The sequence below is a fragment of the Leishmania braziliensis genome, chromosome 33, assembly GCF_000002845.2.
Source record: "Leishmania braziliensis MHOM/BR/75/M2904 complete genome, chromosome 33".
Classification (NCBI taxonomy): Eukaryota; Euglenozoa; class Kinetoplastea; order Trypanosomatida; family Trypanosomatidae; genus Leishmania; species Leishmania braziliensis.
Window position 1 is genome coordinate 3,208 of NC_009325.2, and position 22,722 is coordinate 25,929.

The 22,722-nt window shown below is 57.3% G+C and overlaps 10 protein-coding genes across 10 annotated transcripts; all 10 read right to left on the bottom strand.

The window, feature by feature from the left end:
* Window positions 1–510: 510 nt before the first annotated feature.
* Window positions 511–2,979, bottom strand: LBRM_33_0010 (conserved hypothetical protein; the record flags this gene model as incomplete). Its single annotated transcript, XM_001562173.2, has 1 exon — window positions 511–2,979. One exon carries the CDS (start codon window positions 2,977–2,979, stop codon window positions 511–513), a length of 2,469 nt encoding a protein of 822 aa, XP_001562223.1.
* A 528-nt stretch (window positions 2,980–3,507) lies between these two features.
* Window positions 3,508–3,843, bottom strand: LBRM_33_0020 (conserved hypothetical protein; the record flags this gene model as incomplete). The annotated part of the gene is made up of 1 exon (XM_001567722.2): window positions 3,508–3,843. The coding sequence occupies one exon, from the start codon at window positions 3,841–3,843 to the stop codon at window positions 3,508–3,510; it is 336 nt and encodes a 111-aa protein (XP_001567772.2).
* Window positions 3,844–4,436: 593 nt separating this feature from the next.
* On the bottom strand, window positions 4,437–6,116 carry LBRM_33_0030 (conserved hypothetical protein; the record flags this gene model as incomplete). Its single annotated transcript, XM_001567723.2, has 1 exon — window positions 4,437–6,116. One exon carries the CDS (start codon window positions 6,114–6,116, stop codon window positions 4,437–4,439), a length of 1,680 nt encoding a protein of 559 aa, XP_001567773.2.
* Window positions 6,117–7,184: 1,068 nt separating this feature from the next.
* Window positions 7,185–8,747, bottom strand: LBRM_33_0040 (conserved hypothetical protein; the record flags this gene model as incomplete). Its single annotated transcript, XM_001567724.2, has 1 exon — window positions 7,185–8,747. One exon carries the CDS (start codon window positions 8,745–8,747, stop codon window positions 7,185–7,187), a length of 1,563 nt encoding a protein of 520 aa, XP_001567774.1.
* Window positions 8,748–9,450: 703 nt separating this feature from the next.
* On the bottom strand, window positions 9,451–10,149 carry LBRM_33_0050 (conserved hypothetical protein; the record flags this gene model as incomplete). Its single annotated transcript, XM_001567725.1, has 1 exon — window positions 9,451–10,149. One exon carries the CDS (start codon window positions 10,147–10,149, stop codon window positions 9,451–9,453), a length of 699 nt encoding a protein of 232 aa, XP_001567775.1.
* Window positions 10,150–10,719: 570 nt separating this feature from the next.
* LBRM_33_0060 (conserved hypothetical protein) lies at window positions 10,720–12,048 on the bottom strand (the record flags this gene model as incomplete). The annotated part of the gene is made up of 1 exon (XM_001567726.2): window positions 10,720–12,048. One exon carries the CDS (start codon window positions 12,046–12,048, stop codon window positions 10,720–10,722), a length of 1,329 nt encoding a protein of 442 aa, XP_001567776.1.
* A 707-nt stretch (window positions 12,049–12,755) lies between these two features.
* On the bottom strand, window positions 12,756–14,822 carry LBRM_33_0070 (conserved hypothetical protein; the record flags this gene model as incomplete). The annotated part of the gene is made up of 1 exon (XM_001567727.1): window positions 12,756–14,822. The coding sequence occupies one exon, from the start codon at window positions 14,820–14,822 to the stop codon at window positions 12,756–12,758; it is 2,067 nt and encodes a 688-aa protein (XP_001567777.1).
* Window positions 14,823–15,663: 841 nt separating this feature from the next.
* Window positions 15,664–16,188, bottom strand: LBRM_33_0080 (conserved hypothetical protein; the record flags this gene model as incomplete). The annotated part of the gene is made up of 1 exon (XM_001567728.2): window positions 15,664–16,188. One exon carries the CDS (start codon window positions 16,186–16,188, stop codon window positions 15,664–15,666), a length of 525 nt encoding a protein of 174 aa, XP_001567778.2.
* A 533-nt stretch (window positions 16,189–16,721) lies between these two features.
* On the bottom strand, window positions 16,722–18,587 carry LBRM_33_0090 (conserved hypothetical protein; the record flags this gene model as incomplete). Its single annotated transcript, XM_001567729.1, has 1 exon — window positions 16,722–18,587. One exon carries the CDS (start codon window positions 18,585–18,587, stop codon window positions 16,722–16,724), a length of 1,866 nt encoding a protein of 621 aa, XP_001567779.1.
* Window positions 18,588–19,792: 1,205 nt separating this feature from the next.
* Window positions 19,793–20,785, bottom strand: LBRM_33_0100 (conserved hypothetical protein; the record flags this gene model as incomplete). The annotated part of the gene is made up of 1 exon (XM_001567730.1): window positions 19,793–20,785. The coding sequence occupies one exon, from the start codon at window positions 20,783–20,785 to the stop codon at window positions 19,793–19,795; it is 993 nt and encodes a 330-aa protein (XP_001567780.1).
* Window positions 20,786–22,722: the final 1,937 nt, after the last annotated feature.

The following is a 22,722-nucleotide window of genomic DNA, read 5'->3' on the forward strand; positions in this document are numbered from 1 at the left end:
CTCAGCGACAGGGAGTACGACATCCACATGTGCGAGACGAGACCGAGAGAGTCGGCAAAGTCGACAAGTTGGTGCACGACATGCGCGTCTGTTAGGAACGTCTGTGTGTCGACAAGAAACAGCCCGGTGCGCCTGGTGCGGAGAAGAGGAGCGCTGTGCATTCTACAGTGTGCTTCAAGTGCTCTCTCCACGACGCTCCGAACACCAGCAAGGATACAGCTGTAGAGAGGGCGGGGAAGAGAAGCGCGGGACGTGAGAAAGAGGGCGGCGGTGACAGAGTGGAGTCCCCGTAGAAACATGTCCGCGGTGCGCCGAGCTTGCAAGGTAGGCGGGAGAAGAGGCCGGTTAGGGCAAGCGAGCCATACGGGAAATGGAGGCATCAGTGCTTCTTGGCGACTGTGTAAGCTTCAATGTAAGTGATGGTTAAACGTGGCACCCACGCACTGAGACACCAAGAGAAAGAGAGACGGCAAAAGCCCCCACGTGCGACTGCATTTCCTCGCCATTGGTTTAGGGTGCCGTCCACTCCAGCGACCGTGGAAACTGCTCGTGATTGACAAAGGGAAGGTCCTGTAAGTCCTTCTCTGGGTGATGCTGCTCCATCTGCTGCACAGGGATGGGGTGCATGAACCACGTCTGATCCTCCTCAAACGGGGTCTGGTCAATCTTCCCCGGCACCTGTTGCATCGGCCACAACTTGTTCACATTGTACACCGGAGTCGGCTCGTCCTGCAGCGCCAGCTGCTTATCCAAATACTTAGCAGTGTAGGCAATCCAGTTATCGCTCGCCAACGGCTCCTGCGGAGTAGCGGGGAAGCGCGAGGTTGAGGTGTGGTACTCGTGGGGGAACTTGGCCGCATTTTCCGGGAGGCTCGGGATCTCGCCCAGAGCGCCGGCCACCTGCTCACCAAGTGTGCGCGCCAGCAACGCGTCGGTTGCAGCCTGCGGCCGAAGCTGCGGGTGTAGAATACGGCGTGGCGTCGTCGCGCTTTCCGGCACTCTCACGACAGAGCGCGACGACACGGCGACCCCTGGTACATCCACGTCATTGCAACGCAGCAGCTCCGTCTCAGTGCAGCCCAATCGCGTGGCGATGGACGCCCAGGTATCGCCCTCGAACACCGGCTCGAAGGCCGCAAAACTGGATCCGCTCGACGCGGCGGTGGCGGTGTAGGGCACCACCAGCTCCTTGACGGTGGGATCAAAGGCGCCATCGCCCGACTCCGCTGCGGCGACGTAGGTGAGAGCAGCCGCACCATTTGCCTGCTGCAACTCCTCAATAGAGCAGTCGAGAAGCTCTGCCGCCGCCCGCCAAGACGTGATGGCCGGCTTGCCGTCGCGAGGCTGCAGTGGCAAGACAGACGGCGCAGCGCTGAAGCTGGTCAAGCGCCGCGTCGCACTTCCCGGCACATTCACCGCAACACCAGCGACCACCTCCTCCAGTGTATCATTGGCCGCCTGGAGCTCCGACTCCGAGCACCCGAGGCGTTTGGCGAGAGAGGCCCAGCTGTCACCCTCTCTGGCCAGTTCGACGCTCAGGTAATTCACTGGGGCGCTCTGCCAATCGAGTGCAAAGGAGAAGAGCCGGTGGTGCTCGTGAGACGGTGGCGTCTCCGCATCGTGCTCAGTTGGGAACACGGCGCTGTCGTGCACCACGTTGCGTCTGTACGTTGTGTGAAACTCGCAGCTTGTCTGACGGTGCAGCCAGTGACGAATGCCATACATCCGCTGCTCGAACTCAGTGCTCTGAAAGGGCAGCTTCACCACGACAACACGGAAATACTTGCGAAATTCGTAGTGCGCCGTCGACATCTCGAGCTCGGTGAAGGAGGTGTCCGAGGAGGATGTCCAGAACTCGGCCAGTCGGGTCCACGGCTCCATCTGCTCCACGTACGGCCACGAAACATTTGGATCGTAGATGTTCGACGTACCTGGAATGGGAACGTTGGAGCGATTGATGAGGTCGACGCATTGCTTCTCCAGGCGTTCCAGCTCGGTGCGCAAAAAATGTGCCACCTCTTCCGTGTCGTAGCGGTCAGGGCCGCCGAATGGCCCCTTCAGCGACGCATTAAAGGCCGCGACCACCTCGGGGTCGACTGCGCGACCGCTCGTCAAGCTCTCGAGGCTGGCGCGCACGCTCTTCAGCTTCTCCTCCACCACCTGGCGGCCTACATCTTTGAGAAACATCACTACGTCATCGGCCAGTTTCATCACGTGGTGGTCCCAGAATCCTTCCAGCACGATGCGGTACGTCACCTCCGCCGCACTGGCGTCGTTGCCATTCGTGTTTTCAAACACAAAGCGCCTGTTGCGCACTTTGGCCACCTCGTACTCGTACCAGTCCTCCGTGTTCGAACGAAAAGGGAAGGTAGAACGGTCAGCCATAATCTTGCCGGCGCAGGGCAGAGGCTCCTCTAGTCGGCCGACATCTCGCTGCACCTGAAGAGGGCTCAGCACCCTTGCGTGATGCAGACGCTCGGCAACAGCACGACTCATGATTGTTTCACGCGTCGGGTTCACCGCGGTCGTCTCAGCGGTGTTCATCTTCGTCAAGTACGCCTCGCGAAAGGGAAACCCCTTGGCGCCTTTTCCCCGCGACGCCTGTGGTGTATAGCGGCTATACTTTCGCAGATGTTCTACATATTCGCGGCCCTTCGAGTCGAACTCGTTGTATGGGCGAAAGCGGTAGGCGTTGGCTGGTGCGCTGGCACTCCAAGGTCTAAAGTCGCCAAGGTGGTGCGTCATGGACGTGCACACATACCAGCTATCCACGTATTGATCTTCTGGTACATCGGGCCGCACTAGGTTGCCGCGTATAGAGATAGGAAATTTGTCATCGATAGGGTCGATGAACTCGTTTGTCTTGGTACTGTTCATGTTCTGAGGGGCTGCTACCGGTGCCGGCCCGTCGAACCTAGGCATCTGCGACGGTATGCGATACCGTGACCAGTAGTACCGCACAACTGTGCTGCGCCTCATCGCTACGCGCACGGAACGTAATGGAGGGGGTGGACAGGAAGGGGGCGGTGGAACTGAGAAAGGGAAAAAAAGAGCCACACGACTACTTGGGAAAGCAAGGTGTTTGTGAAAGGAGGTGGTGCAGTTTCACGGAGACGCGCTTTCGTTTGTATCTCTCCCTCTTGGTCTTGCCTGTGAGGGGCTCGGCACACCTTCGGGAAGGCAACACAAAAAGGGAAAAAGAGGAGGAGTGAATGAAGAGAGAAAGTGAATCAAGCCTAGCGGAGACGACGCGAGGACGAGAGGGAAAAGCAATTCGGCGAGTACGAGGAGGTCAAAAAGTCCTCCAGAGTGGTACGATTGGTGTCACGCTTCCGTGAAGGGAAGTAGGGAGGACCTGCGAATACATCAAACGTAGAGAATCTCTTGTGGTCATTTCAACGCACTGGCTGGCTGAAGCCTGCACAGACAGTTCCTCTTGCTGGCACGTGGAACAGAGGACACACACGCACGAATTCAAGCATTTAGAGTGGAATTGGGTACCCTGCACTAAATCGAGGCCGGGGAACACGCAGCATACGGGTTGCAGGTTTCGTCAACCATCCACCCATACTGACGAATAAGCTCCTCCTTAACTCGGCAGCTCACCGTGCTGACAGGCGCCTGCAGGGCCTCCTCACTGGCTGCGCTAGTGACATCGGGCAAGACGGCAAACCAAATGAGTCCATCGCTGACGCCGCGAATGAGAGCCACCTTGCCATTCCGGAGACTCTTTGTGAAGTGTACAATTTGTCCGGGATGAAAGCCGTACATGTTCGGAGCACTTGTGTCCAGGACAATAGTCTCGCCCGAAATCGTTGTTGCCGTGACACACATCTCGTCCATTCTGCAGTCCGTTGCAAGTGCGAGAGCACGCGACCGGCCGCCAAAGATGCACGACACAAAAAAAAAACAAGGCACACAGGGGTCCTCCTCCGATCATAAAATGACGACGTGTGTACTAGTGAGGCAGGTGGAGACCTACTCCACGGCCCGCAAGAAAATGGCAGGCGCGTAAGTGAAGCAAAGAAACGTCAAACGGCAGTGATGAGGAGAACGAGCGACCACACTACGGAAGTGAATACGAGAAGAGGAAATTGCATGCGCAGCAAAAGTCACGACGTAGGGGAGGGGGAATCGTGACTCGCGTCGCCCCTCCTCATCTACATGGCACGCGTATCTCTGCACCCCCTCTCTCCCCTCCCCGAAATACCGATGGGAACAACGATGCGTGCAAGGTGGTCCACTTCGCTGGTTGGTGGTGAAAAAGGCTCATTGCATGGGTGTTAGTTTTTCCTTCCGTCCTCTTCTCTACTGCATCCCTCTTAGAGCTCAGAAGGGTGGTGAGGCAACTTCCACACCGCACAGCACCGGCAAAACCCGCCGCGCAGTGAGGAGAGCGACAAAGACACACTCGCACACAACTAGTCCGCCCAGCCTTACGTAGCTTGGGGAGTGCCACCGAGAGGAAGGGGTGGGGATCGATAAAAGGCGCACTCTGGGTCGAAGCACTTTTGCACAAATGTCCTACGCTTCAAATCCACCACAAGGTAGACGTTGTTCGACTTGTGCTCACGCCCGATGTTTTGGCAATACCGCGTTCCACGTACAGAAAAGCTGAGAAACCGGCCCTGGAGACTCTGCGGCTGCGACACCCGGCATGCGCAGGTTGCAATTTGTGAATACACTCTCTCCAAGCTCGACATGAGGTCGGCGATGCTCACATCGAGTGCCGCTGGGTCAAGCGTTGTCGGAACAGATGCCTCGCCGGCGCGCACAGGCGCCGCACGGGCTGGCGTGCTCCTCAATGCATCATCCTTCTCAGAGAGCCGCAGGAGGGAAACCGACGCGGCGTCACTGGCAACACCATGTGCTATCAAGGTGCTCATAAAAACATCGAAGGATACTGATGCAACTTGGTTCGAATTCACGAAGTGTTCAACGCAAGCGCCGTCGACATAGTGACGATAAGGTAGCAGAACACTCTGCTTGCCCAGCTTGCAGCTGCCGACGCATCGCATCATGCGATTCTTAGAGTACACAGCTTCGTCAATCACGCACCGCCGCGGGAGGTAGGGAAGTGTGTTGCGGGGGTAATCCAGTGATAACTCGCGAAATGCCGGGTACCAGACAGGGGGCTTGTGAAAGAAGAGAGCGCCATGAACTTGTGGATCCTGCGCGGCTCGCTCGCTCATGTGCGCCACAAATTCACGCACAAACACCTTCACAGAGTTGGTGGAGTCGAACATGCTGCCGTGCAGCTTGAGAACGTAGTGTTGCGAGAACTTGCCCGCGACGCCAAGGAGAGGAACAGACTCCAGCACCCACACATCCGCGAAGACACTTCCCCGCACGTCAGCATCGAGTCCAGAAGGAACCCATGATGGATGCCGCTCGCGAACGAAGGACTCCAGTGCGCCTAGCAAGGTGTCGCAGGTGTTGAGATTATCTGGTTCGACAGAGCAGTCTAATCCGCATACCTCAGCCGGGGCATGTGACGCGTGCCGACGCAGCTCCTGATATCGGCGCTGGGAACACTGAAAGGCAGTGCGCCGGGTGCCGCCGACGTCCTCGTCAACGTACACGAGTACAGCCGCCTCCTCCACGGAGGACGAGGTCGAGTCGTCGTCGACCTCGATGACAGGCCGCAGTGCCACATGATTCGCCTCTCTCTCTACGTCCAGGTAGAGGTGGCACGGTCTTCCCTCGCGAATAATCTCGTAGAGGTGCAGCTGGCAGGCCTCCACTCGGGACAAAATGGAGCGGACACCGTCGAGGGTGGCGGCGAGGAACATGCGGCTCTGCTGCGACAGTGGCGTGGCGCCGTAGAGAAGGGAGAAGTCCTCGCGTACCCGCTTCCGTTGAGTGGCGAGGCAGTTGGGGAACGATTGCCGTCTCTGGAATAAGTTGGTCGGCGCATGGCGAGACAGGAGGTGCGACACATCCCTTGCGGACGGGAACTCGATAGAGAAGCAAAGCCAATGCGGCGCGCACGAGGAATCGCCGTCGCCGTCGTGCCTGGCCTCGTCTACAAAGTCGAACAGGTGCTGTTGAACGGGAAAAAGACGACACTCCGCGGGGTCAAAGTGCGCCTCAAAGGTCTCTTTGCACCACAGCATTCACGAACAAACATGTCTTCATGTTAGTCTCCAGCGAAGATGCCAACAGCAAAAACAAACTCTGATCAGTGAACAAACTGTGAAACTACCCAGGGCATCAGAAGAGCAAAACGAGAAGTGAAACAGAGAGAGCTAAGCTAGAGTGTGAAGGAAAAGGTCTTCCGTGCAAAACGAAGAAGGGGTGGAGGGCAGCTGAAGTGAAAGGCGCTGCAATGGCAAGTTCTGCTCCTATCGTGGTGTAGCAGTCACACAAACAGCGCACCCTCAAACGCTGTATTATCAACGACAAGCGCCACCTACAACAGTCCAAGGGACATAGTTTTGTTTCTCTTAATAATGGAACCGCCTTGATCTTAAGGCACACCTCACTGCGTGGTATCCAGGGCCCAGTACTCCGGCTCTGTGTGGGTGTGTGTTACGGGGAGGCAGGCAGCCTCCCTTCATCCTTGCCGATGCCGAGTCACTTCTGGTGGGGACAGGGTTGTGCACTCAGAACGTAGGGTGGCCACAGCGGCGTATCATTATTGGCATCGGCGGTGCAGCCCTCGAATGGCAGTGCGTCGGAGCGACCGATGACCGTAAAGAAGCTTCAGCCACCCATATGATGGGCAGAGTAACCGCGTGGCTTGAATGTCTCTCCCATCACGGCCTGATTGCCTGCTAGTCGAGAGAACCTGCGTGTTGCCCCGCGGGATGCACCAGGCGGCACCCGGCACAATGGGAATGGCTGTCAGGCAATCTGCGGAGCAGTGGGTGGGTAGAGTTTCAGGCAGTGGACGCGCTGAGAAAGCTGCGTTGGCGCATTGCTGCCACGCGGGTCTGCGGCTGCTTCACACCAAGCGAGGAACCCGCGCGGAAGGGCCTGTCAGAGTGCACTCATGTTGTATGGAAAAATGGACACGCTGTGCAAAACGGAAAGCCCCACGTCCCTCCTCCCCTACCACGAGAAAAATGGCTTTCGCACACTCCGACTTGAGCTCGTGCGCCTCGCTACCTAAGGCCCATAAAACACAACAAAAATGGCCAAAAACGCGAACGCTACTCGAGAGAAGGGCGCGGTGTCTGTGATTAGTTGTCTGGCTCTGTGGCGGCTCCGACCGCAGAGGAGGTGCCCGCTAGAGTGAGAACATCATGGAGCACGCCGCCGATAAACGCTCGGCATGCGCTCTCCCGGGCAGTGGTGTAGCGCGAAGAGATGGCGCGGCCGATGAGCTTCATTTCGCCTCCGGCGACGGCCTGCATCGTCACCTCAAAGATACGCTGATGGCGCTTTTCAAAGCCGTCAAGGTACTCCGTCAGCGGTTCACCGTTTGTGTCGAACGGCACACCGTTGCGCGCGTCCGACATCTTGTCGTAGAACCGGGGGTCACGCACCTGTTTTTTGAACTTTGTGCGGCGCACAATGTGGCCGTCCTCCGGCTGGGAAGTTCCGTAGATATCGGCGAAGAACGGGGTCGAGGCAACATCTACCCAGCCTGCAAAGGCAGGTCCACGTTCATACACGGACCGCTCCTGCGGAGACAGCCAACCGTCCGTCGCTGGAGAGGAAGGTGCCAACGCCGCAGATGCCCCGTGCGCGGGCTCAAACTGTCGGGCTACGAGCTCCCGTGTGCGGCGACGCCACATGTCGACAGCGTCGATCAGACCAGGACCATTGGCCAAACTGCTGGAGAGTAGTGAGCCTCCAGTCAGGGACTCCAGAGTGAGCTGTTTCGCCTCCGTGCGAGTGGCACTAAAGCCTGCGACAATAGAAAGCTCATCGGCATCGCCTACACGGCCGTCACCAACGCCAGCGCCATCGGCTGGCGGTGGCCTATCCGACGACGAGGCTTGAGCAGCGCACGAGGGCTTTGGAGGCTCCTCGCACTCGCTGGGCAGCACGCGAGATCGGCTAGTGTAGTGTACCGATAGCCCTTGTACGGCCAGGATTGCTTCCGCCACATTCAGCGCCGGAAAGTGCTCTAGTACGCCGAGCAGCAACTTGGAGGCTCGGCTCGGCACGTTTGGCTCATCCTGCAGCTGGTACACGTGCTCCAGCACGCGTGTGGCCGCCTCTAGTCCCATACTCTGGTGCACCGCGCCGACGAACTGTGAGAACTTCCATCCAAGCGAGCTCTGCCCACAAGGGAGCAGTGCCACCTGATACGACGTTCCCGCCACGTCCTGCTTTCTTATCGGCGCCGTTTCCGCCTGGAGAAAATACAGGGGAGGTGTGGCAGACGAATCGCATGACTCGCCATCGCCCTCATCGCAGGTCATCCCCATCGCCTCGAAGTGCAGCTCCTTGGCGAAAAGCCGCAAAGTGAAATGATTGTGAAGAACAGCGTTGAGCTCACTCGCAGCGTTGGTGGTGAGTGTGATGTTGCGGCGACAGCAGTACTTCAGCACGGCAGCTGACAAGTAACGGTCGACAAGGGCGTCCCCTAAGGTGGTCAGCTGGTGATGGTGCGCGTCAAACTGTGTCGTGAAGAGCGGGGAAAACGGCGCAGCGGCCGTATGAGAGAGGTCGCCGGAGGGGTTTTCGGGCAGAATAGAAGTGTAGTTCACACCACACTGGCGAAGCGCGTGCAGGAAACACCTGTACGCGGCCGAATTCACCCGCGGGTGTCGAAGGATGAGACTGCGCCGCATGATTTCGTGTCCGTCGGAGAGGTGCAACGCGGCGCGAGATCTTGCGCCAGCGCGCCGCTCTGTGGTGTATGGCGAACAACAAGGAAGAGGAGGTGGTGGAGGCCGCAGAGAGAGAAAGGGGAGAAGAAACAGTTGGTAAATTCACCTGCTGAGCTTGCGGGACACCCCCGCTCACATGCAAAGGATGCGCACCTTAAATGTGAGCGGATGGGGGTCTTTCAAGCAACAAAAGTGAATGCAATGAGTGACAGATGTGCTGCCGGCCGACACCTCGTCGCATTGTATGCTCGATGGGTGCAGAGGGAAATGTCTTCACTTCTCTCAAGAGAGGGCAATGTTCAATTCAAGACAGTCCATCACCAAGTCAACCCGCCCCCGCGCACAACATGATTCGAGAGTTGTGGGCATTGCCATTTTCGACGTATTTTCAGTCTCCGCAGAGGTTGCCGCATTGTTGCGTCGTCAGTGGTTGGTGCGTTTGTGACATCAGCGAAAGTCTTCTGGGCGATATGCTAGCGAGCAGCACGCAGGCGTCGATCAAACACACAAAGTAACTGGCCCGTGGTCGACGAATGACCAAGTGGGGTGCACACACTCCTCACTGCCCCACACGTTCATCGCACTAAAAGCTACAAGTGGGCAAAGAGAAGCATATCAGCATGCACAACGTAGCAGTGAATGAAGGCCAAGGTGCCACCAAAAACTACTGCGTGAGACGCTCCACTTCCTCGCATTGCATGCTTGCATCTATAGTGCCCTCAGTGTCAGAAAAGGGAATGGAGTCCTCGTACTTTTCCAGCTCATAGAGCACATCCGCGTCGTGCGCCTGTGCCACAGCGTCGGTCTCCTCCTCTGTGGCCGGGCCGGACGAAGAAAAGAATGGAAAAGCCTGGGGCTCCATCGCCGCCAAAGTGCCCGCTGCCTTCGATGGAGTCAGTGCGGCGTGAGTATTCGAATGTCCGGCGATTGATGCCTGACTCGCCGGCTCGTAAAACTGAACGAGTCGCTCCAGCAGGGAGCCGTCACCCGGCAATCGGGCCAGGTCGCCGAGAAGGATGGAGCGCTCATTAAGAAGAAGATGCACGCTGCCCTCCACATCAAGCACACCGGCGGTCTGTTGAAGGTGGTGATGCTGTAGAAAGTCGTAGAGCAGTAGTAGGCTTACCTTGGTAGGGGTGGCAAGTGTCAGTGGCCGAATGAACGGACCAACGGCGGCATTTTGAAGATCCTCGTCGCCGCGAATCAACGCGAGGGCCGTGGCGCGTAGCTGGGCCCGTATTTTTCCAAGCGTCCCAGACGCTGTAAGCGCGCTCACAAACGCATCCTGAAGCTGCAACAGGGTCGTATTCGATTCGTTCCCTTCCTCTAATTCCGTCGTGTCATCCGCCCTAAATTCATCCATGTCGTACGGCAGGCGGAACACGCGAATAGGCTGCGTGCCAGATGTTTGAGGTACAGGACAAGGGGAGAGGGGAACAGAAAAGACCAAAAGAGAAGGGAAAAAAAGAACAAAGCGGCGCAGGCGATGAGGACTAGTCAGAGTAAGGGGTCGAGGCAGCCAGAGGGTACCTCAGAATCGTACGCGCAGTCTCACACCGGCTACGCAGGCGTTACGGGGAGAGCAACACAGGGGAAGAAACAATGACAGAGACTACCATCTCCGCTCGCACAAGGGAAGGGGGTGGGCAGGGAGAGAGGACGAACAACAGCCGTGCTATCCTTGCCTGTGCTAGAGCCAAACTTCTGTGGCTCAAATGCTATAATGTCGTCATTGATTGTTCAGTGCAAAGAACATGTTATTCTTCTCGTTGGGTTTATGCGGCGCCCTTTCACTGCGTGCGCTCCTCTACGGAAAGCAAACACGGAGAAACACACACACGCAGGGGATAAGTGAGCTTAATCGTCTGAAAAGAAGGGCAGGACCTCAGCTCGCGCACAGCCCGAAATGAACAGTGATCGTCCCCCACTGCCCTTACTGAAACGTCTCTGTGAATCGGTAAAACTTAACCGTGCCATCGTCGCTTGTGCTCGCTAGAGTTGCTGAGGTGGTTACAAGGCTGAGGACCATGCGACGGTGACCCATGAGCACTGCCAGCGGCTGCTGCACCGCAGAGCGTCCGTCCCATACGCGGATCTCGCCGTCGCTGCACCCGGCAACGATCAGGTGAGAGTGGGACCACACAGCAGGAATGACGCTTTCACCCACCTCCAGTGTCGTACGAGGAGAGAAGTCCGCAACGTTCCACACAATGACGCGACAGTCGCAGCTGGTCGTCAAGAGGAGCAGAGAGTCCTTGCTCATGGCCAGTGACTCGATTGCCTGCTCGTGCAAGTCCTCAAAGTGCGCAGCGACCTTGCCATTTCGAAGAGAGATCACGTGCAGCGTGCCATCCTCGCAGCCGCCCACGCACTGGTCGTCGTTCACAAAGAGAAGTGCCGTAATGCCGGCGTTGTCGGGGCTCAGGTCCTTCGATATGTTGAAGTATTCCTCCCCATTCTTGGGGTTGAAAACGCCAACAGTGCCGTCGCTGCTGCCAGTCACCAGTTTCTTGATGTCTGGCGACCAGGCAGTACACGTAACAGCACCGCGGTGGCCAACAAAGTACATGAGGAGGGTGCCTTTGAGAACGTTCCACATGGCAGCCTGCGCGTCGTCGGCGCCGGCGGCGAGAATAAGGCTGGAAGGATGCCACAAAAGCGTCATGATCTCGCCGTAGAGATCGGTGAGTGTGCATTTCCGATCCCACGTCTCCGTCGACCATACGGAGATGCTGGAGTCAAGACTGCCGCTGGCCAGCCACTGCCCATTTGGAGAAAATGAGAGAAGGCTAACGGTGTCGGTGTGCCCCTTGAGGGTAGCCTTGAGCACCGGTTCCTTGACAGTGTCGCCCAGCTCCAAGATGTACACCTCCTCCCCTTCCCCACTCACAGCGAAGATGCAGGCATTCTGCGGGTGCACCGCGATTGCATGCAGAGGCTTTTTCTCCGGCGCCACAAACGTCGCAAAGGCGTCGTCACGCTCTGGCTCATGGTCAGGAGCTGCGTTCAGGTCCTCCATTTCGGCCCGCAGGTGCAGGTCATCGCCTGCACCATCCTCCTCGTCTTGTCTCCCGTGTTCCCTGCTCTCTCCACCCATTCCGGCCTGGCTATCAGGCACGTCAGAGGCATCGTCGCCGTCTTCCTCGGCCAGGGCAGACTCGTCGAGAACGTCAACGTCGGGGTCCTCGAGATCGATGAAGGCCTCCTCGGCTTCCTCCCTATCCTCGCCGAGGCCCACGTGGTGGAGACCGTGGTGAGGCATGCTGCTACTATACACACAAAGAGAACGACAGAAATCAAGCAGCACAGGCGTCGGCAGGTGTACGAGTCAGCCCGACTAAGTTGGGCAGGGTAGTCGGAAGCAGCCAAGAGAAGTGTATGCCGCGTTGTGGGCGGCACAGTGCCAGGAGTGGAAAGCAATAGAAGAAAGAAAATGAGATGAATGAGACTCTCTCTGACTATATGCACAGTGTGGAAAATACCAAAGCAAAGGGGCGATGCGGCGAGGAGGGGAGGAGTGAACGGCGACGGCAAAAGCTCGAGGGCCCAAACAAGCGCAGTAGAGAAGTAGGGAGCAACACAACTACGGTAGAAAAAATGTGAGCATTCGCCCATTCCAAAGTGGACTGTGGTCACATTGACGCACGCGGAAAAAAAAATAGAAAAGACGCCCGTCCTGTCGCGTGGGCACGCGCGAAGGCTCGGGGGAGCACATCACAAGACGCCTCCCTGTCGCCCTCTAACCACCAAAAGCGGAGACCACCGAAGACGAGTGTTACGGATTAAATCAGGTGGCATGACTCGCTGCTTTGCTGACGGTAGTGTATACATAGACGCCTTCAGCACCGCTGCAAATTGGGCGTGCAAGCGTATGCATCAGGCAACACCGGCTGCTGTACGCAGCATCGAGAAGGAAAAAGTGTAGCAGGCTCAACAGAAGCCTCTACCCTCTTCTCTATTCAGCTTCGCTCAACGCTTACTGGCGATGCTCTCGCGAATACTTGCGTGGGTGACCTTTGCAAGGTCCTTGTCCCGTAAGATGAGCAGACGACCTGCGACAAGCTTTCCGAGAATCAAAGCGGCCACATCTCGCACCTCGGAGTAGGGGTGGTTCACTGTGGGTAGCAATAGTTTGTGGAGCACCTGCGCGGGATTGATGCCGCCGCTGTCCAGGTGTAGGCGACCGTTCTCCAAAAGCAGCTGAAACAGACTCAATCGCGCGAGCTGCGCTTTTGCATTGCTGAGTGGGAGGCTGCGTCCCTCCTTGTCAGTTGGCTCCATCAGTGCGACAGATAAAATAGAGCTATGCGGGATGGAAGAGTTCTTCACGTACAGCGCCAGAGTGGTGTGCGCTTCATCGCGGATACGCTGAATGCTGTCGCTGCATCGGGTGACGAGGCGCGGGAGAAGGGCAACGAGCGGCGCGAGAGCAGCGCTGATGCACTTGGATGTGTCGGCAAGACACCTTCGAACAAAAGCGCACGCCGCGAACACCACGTTCGGGATCGTATCCTGAAGGCCATACCCATTGAAATCTAGGAAGCGAAGTAGTGCCTCCTGGACAACAGGCGCTGGAGACTGCAGCATGTCCATCTTCTCCGTAAGTACAGTGAGGGCGGCCTCGCGCAGCTGGAAGCGACGCGAAAACAAGCATGCAACTGTGAATCTGCCAACAGCGGCGGTAAGAAACTCGATGTCAAAGTCAGGATTCGCGAGTGCTACGGAAGAAAGGTCTTTACTACCTGCGCACGAGAGAATCGCGTGTGCGACGGCCTTTTCGTGCGATTCAAGCGTGCTCACATCGATCAGGTGCCCGGTCTCTTCGACCGCCTCGATCGTGTCACCCTCGGTCAACTCCACATCCCCGAGCACTTCGCTGTGGTGCGGCGCGCCAGCCATCGGGACGCGTGTGGAGGGAATGCTGGAAATGTGCCGAGAGTGGCTCGCGACACCGTGGGCCGGATCGTCACATCGCTCAGAGGGTGGTGGTGATGCCGCCGCCGGAGAGGGTAAAGAAGTCTGTGCGAACAGCTGCTCAACCAGGGCGTTCATGCGAGCCTTCACCTGCTGCGCGACGTCGAACTCTTCGTCGATTATGGCCTGCACCTTATCTTGCTCGAGTTCGTAAATATCCTTGGATCGCTCGTTCAGCAACGCTAGTTTGTCGCGGCACTCGGCGGCGACGTGGTAGTCCTCGAGCGCCACCGCCTCCGTCTTGAGAGACACCAGCTCCTCGGATCGACGTAGAAAGAAGTCCTCAAACTCGAGAATACGGACAGAGCGGAAGGCCCCGCCGCTGCTGGACAAGTGAGTCGTTGGTGAGGGCGTCAAAGAGACTAGAGGGATAAGCGTGTCACCAGTCGCGTTCAAAATCGACGCCCTCCTCACGCGTTGATCGTCCAGTGGAACTAAGACCGGAGGCGCGCCAGATGTCTGCTGCTTTGCCCCTGCGCACTTAGTCGGCGACAGAGCCGAGCTCCTGCGCTGCGACGGTGTCTCGACCTCAGGCGGCCGATCAGCGTGAAATGGGATTGGCTCGATGAGGTACCCGCTGCACTCGAGGGAGTAGATCCCGACTTGGTGGCCGGTATTGTGGGGATTGATGAAAGGGCGATCAAAAAGCAGCTTGAGGAAGTAGGCCTCCGTTTTGAGGTGGACCGTTTTGCGCTCCTTCGACCTGAAGTGCGATTGTTCGTTACTGTTGAAGTCCACAGAGCCTAACTTGACAAAGCGCACGTTGCGGAACGATGGCGGGTTGTCCCAGTCATCGTCTTCAGTGAGCTTTGCAACGCGCACCTCCACCTTGGTCGCGATTTTTGCTTCATGAGAGAGGATGCGGAGCTGTTGCAACCACACATTGCCGTGAAAACGAATTACTAAGGTTTGCGGTGTCTTGCCGTGGCGCGCACTCTGCCAACCAGTAGGTATCCGCAATCCAGGCTTTACCTCGCCGGTGCATCCGCCCAGCTCTGAGACGGGGTGATGCGGGTCCTCGCTGGTGCAGAACAGTACATCATAGGGGAGAACAACAGACATGGTGATCCAAATGCCCTTCAAAGCCGATTTTTGTAGAGATGGAGACAGAGAGCAAGAGAGAGGGGAAACAGAGATGAGGCGAACAACACACCTCCAAGACAGTACACAATTCAATCGCGACGTTCCGCACGCGAATCTGAATGCAAAGGTCAGCAGTTCGGCTCATGCGCCACAGAGCTACACAAATGACCAGGCAAACACACCGGTAGATGTATGTGCTCTGCCTTGAAGAGTTGCCAGCGCGGGCACAGTAAAACAAAGAGGAAAGGGAGGAAAGAGTGAGGCGTGGACGACACGCAACGTGCCGGTGCAAGGCCCCATCGGGTGCCACCGTCTGCTAGATCAGCGACGAGCCAACGAGAGAAAGAGCACTGAGAATCACTGCAAGCCATCTTTCCATGTCAGTGAGAGTTGGCGTTTCTCTTTCATTGCCCCCCCCCCTCCGGCACCCATGCGACGATCTCTTCCAAAGAAAAGCCATACGTACTGCCGTGTGTATTTGGTGGAGGAACGCCACCGCTGTGCTGTCCAGCGACCGCAGTGCCTCCCGCGATGACTTGTCTTTGTGTTTATTCATCTCAGGTGACTCGCAATCGGGGTGCGATGCCACGCACGAGCAGTGTGATCCAGCATCTTCACGCAATCGTCGACGTCCTCCGCTTCAGCCTGCAGTGGAGGGCTCCACCTTTCCTCAAAGGTCACGTGACACCAAGGCCACAAAAGGTGGCCGAGGAAGAAAAGTAAAAAATAATAAAGGACCACCAAAGAGTTCCTCAACGACAGGCGGCCATCCCCCACCGACACCAAAAAAAAAAAAATTAAACGTACGCCAAGCAGCTCATTACGCCCTCGTGACCGGAGAACTCGGTAGCTCCGTGATAACCTGAGTGTAGTTGCTCTGCATGCTGGCAAGGAACCGTGGATTCAGTGGCCCGTCAGTTTCGTCGTACCACTCAGACGGGGCGTCGCGGCGCCGCGCCTGGCGCTGAGACTCCATTGCCGCCTTGCCTTGCGCCTCGAGCTCTTGGCGACGCAACAACACCATCTCCGCCACCCGCGCTGCGCCGGTGGTTGTCGTCAGCGGATACTTATCTACTTGAATGCCGCGGCGCTCGAGCTCGCGCTCAAAAGCACCGCGGCCGCTATGATGAAGACCCATGTTGTTGTTATAGCTCTGTGTGGCGCGGCGAGAATTGATGGTGTTGCGCGTCTGTAGCCGCTCCATCCCATAGTACCACCGCATCGTCGACCGCGCCGACAAGTACTTGTTGGCGTTAAAGTCGTTCACATGGTCCTCGTCCCAGAGACCTGTGCCTCTCTTGTACTTCATGGTGAAGCCACCGAGGCAGAGCTCCGTGCGCCGCATCATTCCTTGCGGAATTAGTTCACCAAATCCAGTCCAAATCTTGTCTCGCTCGGAGACGGTGGACGCAAGGGAGGACGACAAAAGACTGTGTGACGTCACAGCAGCTTCATCGGACGCAGAGAAGAAAGAAGACGGGCATCGAGGAAACACACAGAGAGAGACAGGTAGGCACAGCAAGAGTGTAAGCAAGGTTGAGGAAAATTCACGGCGCATTTCAATGGGAGCGGCCGAGCATGAGGCAGAGGAGAGCCTTCCGCGCCACCAGTTTCGAGCAAGGCCGACAAAATGTTTGGATTTCTGGAGCTTTCGAGCGTATGCTGGCCGACGAACAACTTGTTAGGCGCGTCAATCAGTTGTGGGAGACATGCAGAACGCGAACAAACCGAACAAAAAGCGACAGGAGTGAGGTTTCGAGATGGCACGCGTACGACGAATAAGCTGAGAGCCACTCAGACAACGTGAGCGCGCAAGAGCGAGAGGAGAGGGCAAGCAAGCGGCGGATTTTTGGTAAGACTCAGTGGCCCGCACCCCTCCTACAGCGATTCCAGGTCTTGCGCAGGTATCGATGCCCACGACACACAACACCCTCCAGTTGCCGCCATCACGTTCACTGACAACATAACATTGTAGCCCAGCTTCGAGCTCGCGGCAATAAGACCCTCGATTGCACCAACATGCAGCGGTATTGGTACCTTCAACTGATCTGCCACCTCGGCCAACGCAAGCAGCGGTGTTGTCGTGCTTGGCGTATCCTCTGCCACGGTAGCGGCTGCAGGACTGTTGAGACGGTGCGCCGCCCGCATCAAGCCCAATGCACTGAGGGCTTGGATGGCCTGTTTCGTAGAAAGCGCGAGCGGCGAGGTACGGGTGATACTTGCAGCTGTCCGTTCAACATAGGCACGCAGTACGGTGTCCGAGACCTGCGGAAATGAAAATCGCAGTAGCGTAACGCCCCGCGCAAAGTTCTGGCAGTCGTCACGAAGTGCCTCAAGGAGCGCCACCAATACGCTCATGTGCGGCAAATAGCCGCGCGCGGCCATTGCCTCCAGTAGTGCAAAGGCACCGTCAAAGTTGCCGGCCTCAGTGCACAGTGATGTCCACCAGGAGAGGGCGTCGCTTTCCACAGTCCCCAGCAGACTCACAGCGTGCTCGACAACGGATGCAGGGATCGAAGCGAGGAGGTGCGCAAGAGAGCGGTCACCTCTGGTAAGCGCACCAGCGGGGAGGACCTCACGCAGGCATCGAAGCAGCATGCCGCGATCAAGAACACCGAAGGAGAGAGTCCGCGAAAGGAACTCGACGGTGGTGTCGTCTGACACGTCACACCCCGAACGTTCAGCATTACAGCACTCCGCCTGAGCCCAGAAGGCCAAATGCACCTTTTGCCCAGTCGTGAGGTGCGTAAGGTGAACATGCGCGAGATTGTGGTGTGGTGTGCGCAGCTCCACCGAACGAGTCAGAGCCGCGAGCGCCAGGGAGACGTCAACGCGACATGTGTAGCGCATTAGCGTGGCGATCTGTTGCGGTGTGTGACAATGTGGTAGAAGAACGCGCGCAGTGACGGCGTTTCCTTCGCTGAAAAGGAAGTGCACGGCGCTCGCAGCCTCCAGCGTCGTCATGTACGCTTCAGCAAAACTCCTCCACCGGTCGTTGTAGCCGTTGTCCGTCACACCCCACTTCTGCACAACCGATCGTAGCAAGACAAGGGTAGAGTAGTGACGCAGAACCCGAGGCATGCTGCGGCGAGCCGCATCAAACCATCGCATCGGCGGCTCAGGTAGCGCGCACATGGAATGCATTGCGTCGCCGTACCCCCACCCTCCATCCGGTGCCAGCCGAGGCGGTGGCGGGAGAAACTTCGACGACGATGAGGCGTACGCGCACGCTTCATACAAAAGACCGCATGTCTCCAGGCATTGCGCAATCGTGTTCCTCGGGATACCCTGGTCCTCCATGCACCCCAGCACACGCGCAATGAACGTGCAGGCGTCATCGTTAGACGAGAAGGGGACTGCCGAGGAACACAGCACGCGCTCTGCGATGCGTGTCCAAGGCAGTAAATGCGGAGCAGTGTTGCCTGGCAGACATTTGACAAGACGCACCCAGTGCGTCGGCAAAAATGAATCGTTGCGAAGGACCTCCGCAACGTAGCTGTCAAGCTGAGACTCAGCAAGGGATGTTGCACTCGCCAAAGCCATGGAGAGAATATCGCACTGTTGATCGGCACTGAGTTGCTTAAAGATCACAAGCAGAGCAGACCCCTGGCAGAGAGGCGAGGTGCAGCAGCTTAAAAACAAATCTGCAATGGCGGCAGGTTGTCTGCCTGTGCTGAGAGCGTTGCTGTGCCCCTTCAACAGCGACGGAGGCGGATGCCACACCGCCCGCTGTACTAGCGGCATCACATCCACCGGACACAGTGTCTGCGAGTCCAGTTGGCGTCTGTACCACTCCCGCCGACGCGCTGATGCGCAAGCGCCACTCTCATCCGAGGAAGATGTGAGGTGGCGCACACCCAACACAACTCCCAACGAAAGCGTCCTCCGTCGTCCAATCAGGCCTGTGATGCTTCTGCTCGTGTTGGCACTGACGGAGAGGAACCAACGCAGGCAAGTGCCTCTCTCTTCGATAAGACACAACCCGTGCTTGAAGGGGATGGCAGCACAAGAGCGAACTGGGAATGCGCTGCAAATTGCAAAAGCCGCCGAAGCAGGGCGCGTGTGAGCTTGTCGCCTCCAAAGACGCAGACCGTGCGCGCTCGCCTGAACTAATGATATCGTCGAGCAGCATAAAAGCTCCATCAGCGATGATCGGTACATCTCATCGGTGCAGCTAATTGCCAGATGAAAGCAACAAATGGAGGCCACTTGCTGGGACTCTACGCATAGTGTGCAGGAGGCTTCTCGAACACCTGCGCACGTGCGCCTTTCGCCGTTCCTTTAAGGTGCTGACGGTTCCTGCAGCGCAGGAACTCACGGAAAGGCCAGAGAGAGTCCTTCCACAGCCTCACCGATGCGCCTACGTTCACCACCAGTTCTGCGAACTCATGAAGGGTACGTGGGGATTACCCCTTCGTTTTACTTTTCCGGTTATGGTGACACTCAAGCGCACTCTAGACACTACGCCTGGGTGGTCCACCGACACCTCCGGCCCACCACAACGGTCAAGGCGAAAAAGAGAGGACGCTGAAAGAGACTGTGATGACCAAAGTAACCAGAAGGAGCAGGCGAAGAAGTGCAGAGAGACAACACGGACACAAACCGCCCACGCTGGGTATGTCAGCTGAAGAGTGCACATACATGTGTCCAGCTCTTCAAGCAACTGCAGCCTTGTATGCAGGGCCGTCCACCCCCATTCTCTTGCCGCAAACTGGTGAAACATGGGGGAGCCGTGCCCTTCCTGGTCACCAAAAGTACAGCAGATGAGCGCTGGAGAGGCGTGTAGCTTGGCGGAACACAAGCATACACCCCTGCACTGTTTTTCAACTACATCTGGATAACACAGCAAAACGAGAGCAACAGCAATGGAGATTTGGAGCTGTTGCTGACAGAGGGATCGACAAGCAGACTATTGAGCACAGGTGGCGAGCCGCAGTCCGCATGCATGGCTAGTGGTACCCGCTAGTAATATGAAACAAGGCACCGGTAAGTCCGACACCAGCGAGCAGAGCTGCGTTGGAGGCCATGCCCTTCAGCTCCTCCCTACTTAAAATAGTCAAACCAATGTACACGAAGGAGCCGCTCCCTATCGCCTGCACCGCTGCCAGAATCGAGACCGGTGAAATCCTGCTAGCTGTCGAGCGCTCCGCTGGCGCAGCGGGTGGCAGAGCATTGAGGTCCGAACGTGCCCCTGGTGGTGCTGCACCACCCAACAGCACGGCAAAGATGATGAGACAAATCATCGTGATTGGTGTAACGAGAAGCCACACGCCGACCGGGCCCTCAAACAGCTGCCGCCAGAAGCGATTGCGGGAGTAGCTGACCCTGGCGCACGCCTCACTGTCGGCCCTGTCGTTAATGAACTCCTCTTCCGTCTCAGAGTAGATCTGCTTTGCAATTGAGACGCCAATCACGAGTCCATCGCAGAATTTGTGTACCGAAAGTGGCGCCGCTGCACTGAGCAAGGCGGCAGCGTCTTTTTCGAAGCCAAGTAAAAGGCCTTCCGTCATGCCATGGCAACACATCAAGACAATGAGAAGCTTCGAGGCGGAAACAGAGCTACCACTGCCCCTGGCGTGCACATGCTCCTCCTCGCTGTCGGTCACCATGTCGTGGCTGTGAGCGCCACCACCCTGCAAGGATCGCTCGAGAACCGCAGGGATCAGCACGCCAACGAGCATCCACCCACACAGGGCCACCGAATCAGGGCTGGTGCCGGACTTCACCCCAAGAGACTCCGGGAAAAAGTGAAGTAACGCCATGGCCAGTAGCATCCCGGCAGAGACCATGTTGGCTAGCGACAGCCACAGCCTCGTCGTTGCAGATGTTGCCGTCGTGCGCAGCAGCCGTCCACGCGCTCCGGCGGTCAGCAGGGTGGTGGCCCGCTCGCCTCCTGGGCGGCGTACGAAGAAGATGGGAAACCACACCCCAACGGAGCTCATCAGCGTGATCCAGCACGCAACGAAGAATTTCACGGCAAACAGCAACATTGGGCAAAATCTGTTCTACGAACTGCATGGAAAGGCGCAGCAATGCCGCAAAAAAGGAGCACGAGTCGAACGAGAAGAGAGGTCTGTGAGCGCTCGCTGAGGAAAGCTCTACCTCAGAGGCGTCCTGGAAGGAGAGGAGGGCTTGAGAACGCGGTCACAGCGATAAAAACAATGCTGATAGAATTGGCAGGAGAGCGAATGAGACGACAGAAGCGGGTAAAACAAGAAAAAGCGCAGCTGAGGCGTTCATAATGCACATATCAGAAAATGGCGAACAAATACTCGCTCAAGCAGCCCACGTCTTCCCTCAGCACTGGCGATGTCGGGGCTGATGAACGGAAGGAATCGGAGAAGAGTCAGCGCACAAGTAGGGTGAAGAAACGCGGCAGCAGAAAAAAGAACCACTCTGTGCGAGAAGTGAGCATGTGGTCGTGATCTTGGCATAACAATTTGCGAGCGATCACTTCTTTTTCATTGAAAAATGAAGCGGAAGGGACTCGAATGGTCAAGGCGATAGAGATACGCCCCATCAGTCGTCGATGAGGTCCTCTCCACACGCGCGTGTCGCTACCTCGACGTCGAAAGTATCAATGAAGAATGCGGGCAATCCTAAGAGCGAGTGAGAGCCATAAATGAAGTGCGTCAACTAGACTGAGAGTATAAAAAGAATAGAAGCTCAAGCAGGTGAGGGCACCACAGCTACATGCATCGACTGTGCATGCTTCGACAATTCAGTTTGCCTTCACATGCCTCCGCAATGTTGACTGTAGGTCCCCCTCCCGTAGCGAGGGTAACGTTGCGCAAGCGGTGCGGACCACCACAAAAAGGGAGCAGACAACGAGCCCACGAAATTGAGAATCTGCCGGAGCATGTACATTTGCACGTTGACGCCTTCTACAAAATAAACGACATGCTACGCGTCTCCGCACGAAATGCAGCAACGAAGTAGTCCCGCACCTCCTTTTATAGATTGCTTAAGGCTGCATAACTCTCAACTTCACCACCGTTTTTTCGTTCTCTTTTTTTTTTGCTTTTCGTGATGTGGTAAAGGCCTCCACACTGTACATCGCGTTACATTTATGTAGCCCCATAGTTCGACGCTTTTCAGTCACGAGTGGCACACACGCGCCCCCAATGCACGAAAACACATAATGCCACCACGTTTAAAAGGGGGAGAACAACGAGTCTCTGTGTTCAGCGCGCCACTCCACCACCCAACACGCACACCAGCATACACGTGCAATCGCAGCTCACACCTGCCTCTGCCGCACTGCCGCTAAATCACGGTCGTCAAGGTCGAGCCGTCTGCCGTCGAACCGGGCCATGCGTCTAGCCGACTCTCCCGGTCCGTTCACGTCCCTCCTCTTCACGTGCGTGCCGCTCGGTCGGCGCCAGAGGAACCTGGGTGGGCTGCACGCCGGATGGGCTCGAGGAGGAAGCCGGCCAGCTGCAGGTCAGGGCCTTCTCAGGCCTAGCACCCCGTCTGCATGCCATCCTTCGCCTTGAGCCCCTTCAAGCCGCGGCATCCCGCGACATCGGGTGGTGACTCTTCACGTCGGAGTCGGGAGGACTCCGAGGGTGCCATTCGGCGTGCTCTCGTCATGCGTCCGGCATCGGTGCCTCGTCAGCCCGCCCGGTCGGATGTAGGAGATGCCGCGCGCTTCACACACATCCAGCGTGGGACTGAGCGGTGGGGACTTCCCTGCGCCTCGTTCCACCACCCACCTCGCTCCTCTGAACTCCAGAGGACGCGCTCGGATGCGATATGTCTTGCCAGTGGCGGCTGGCAGCGCCTGCGCAGAGCGCTCGCATGGGTGGATCCCCTGCGGCCCCTTTTCAGAGCAACGTTGTTGTCCGCGTGGCCCACTGCCGTCTCCCGTTTCCGTCCA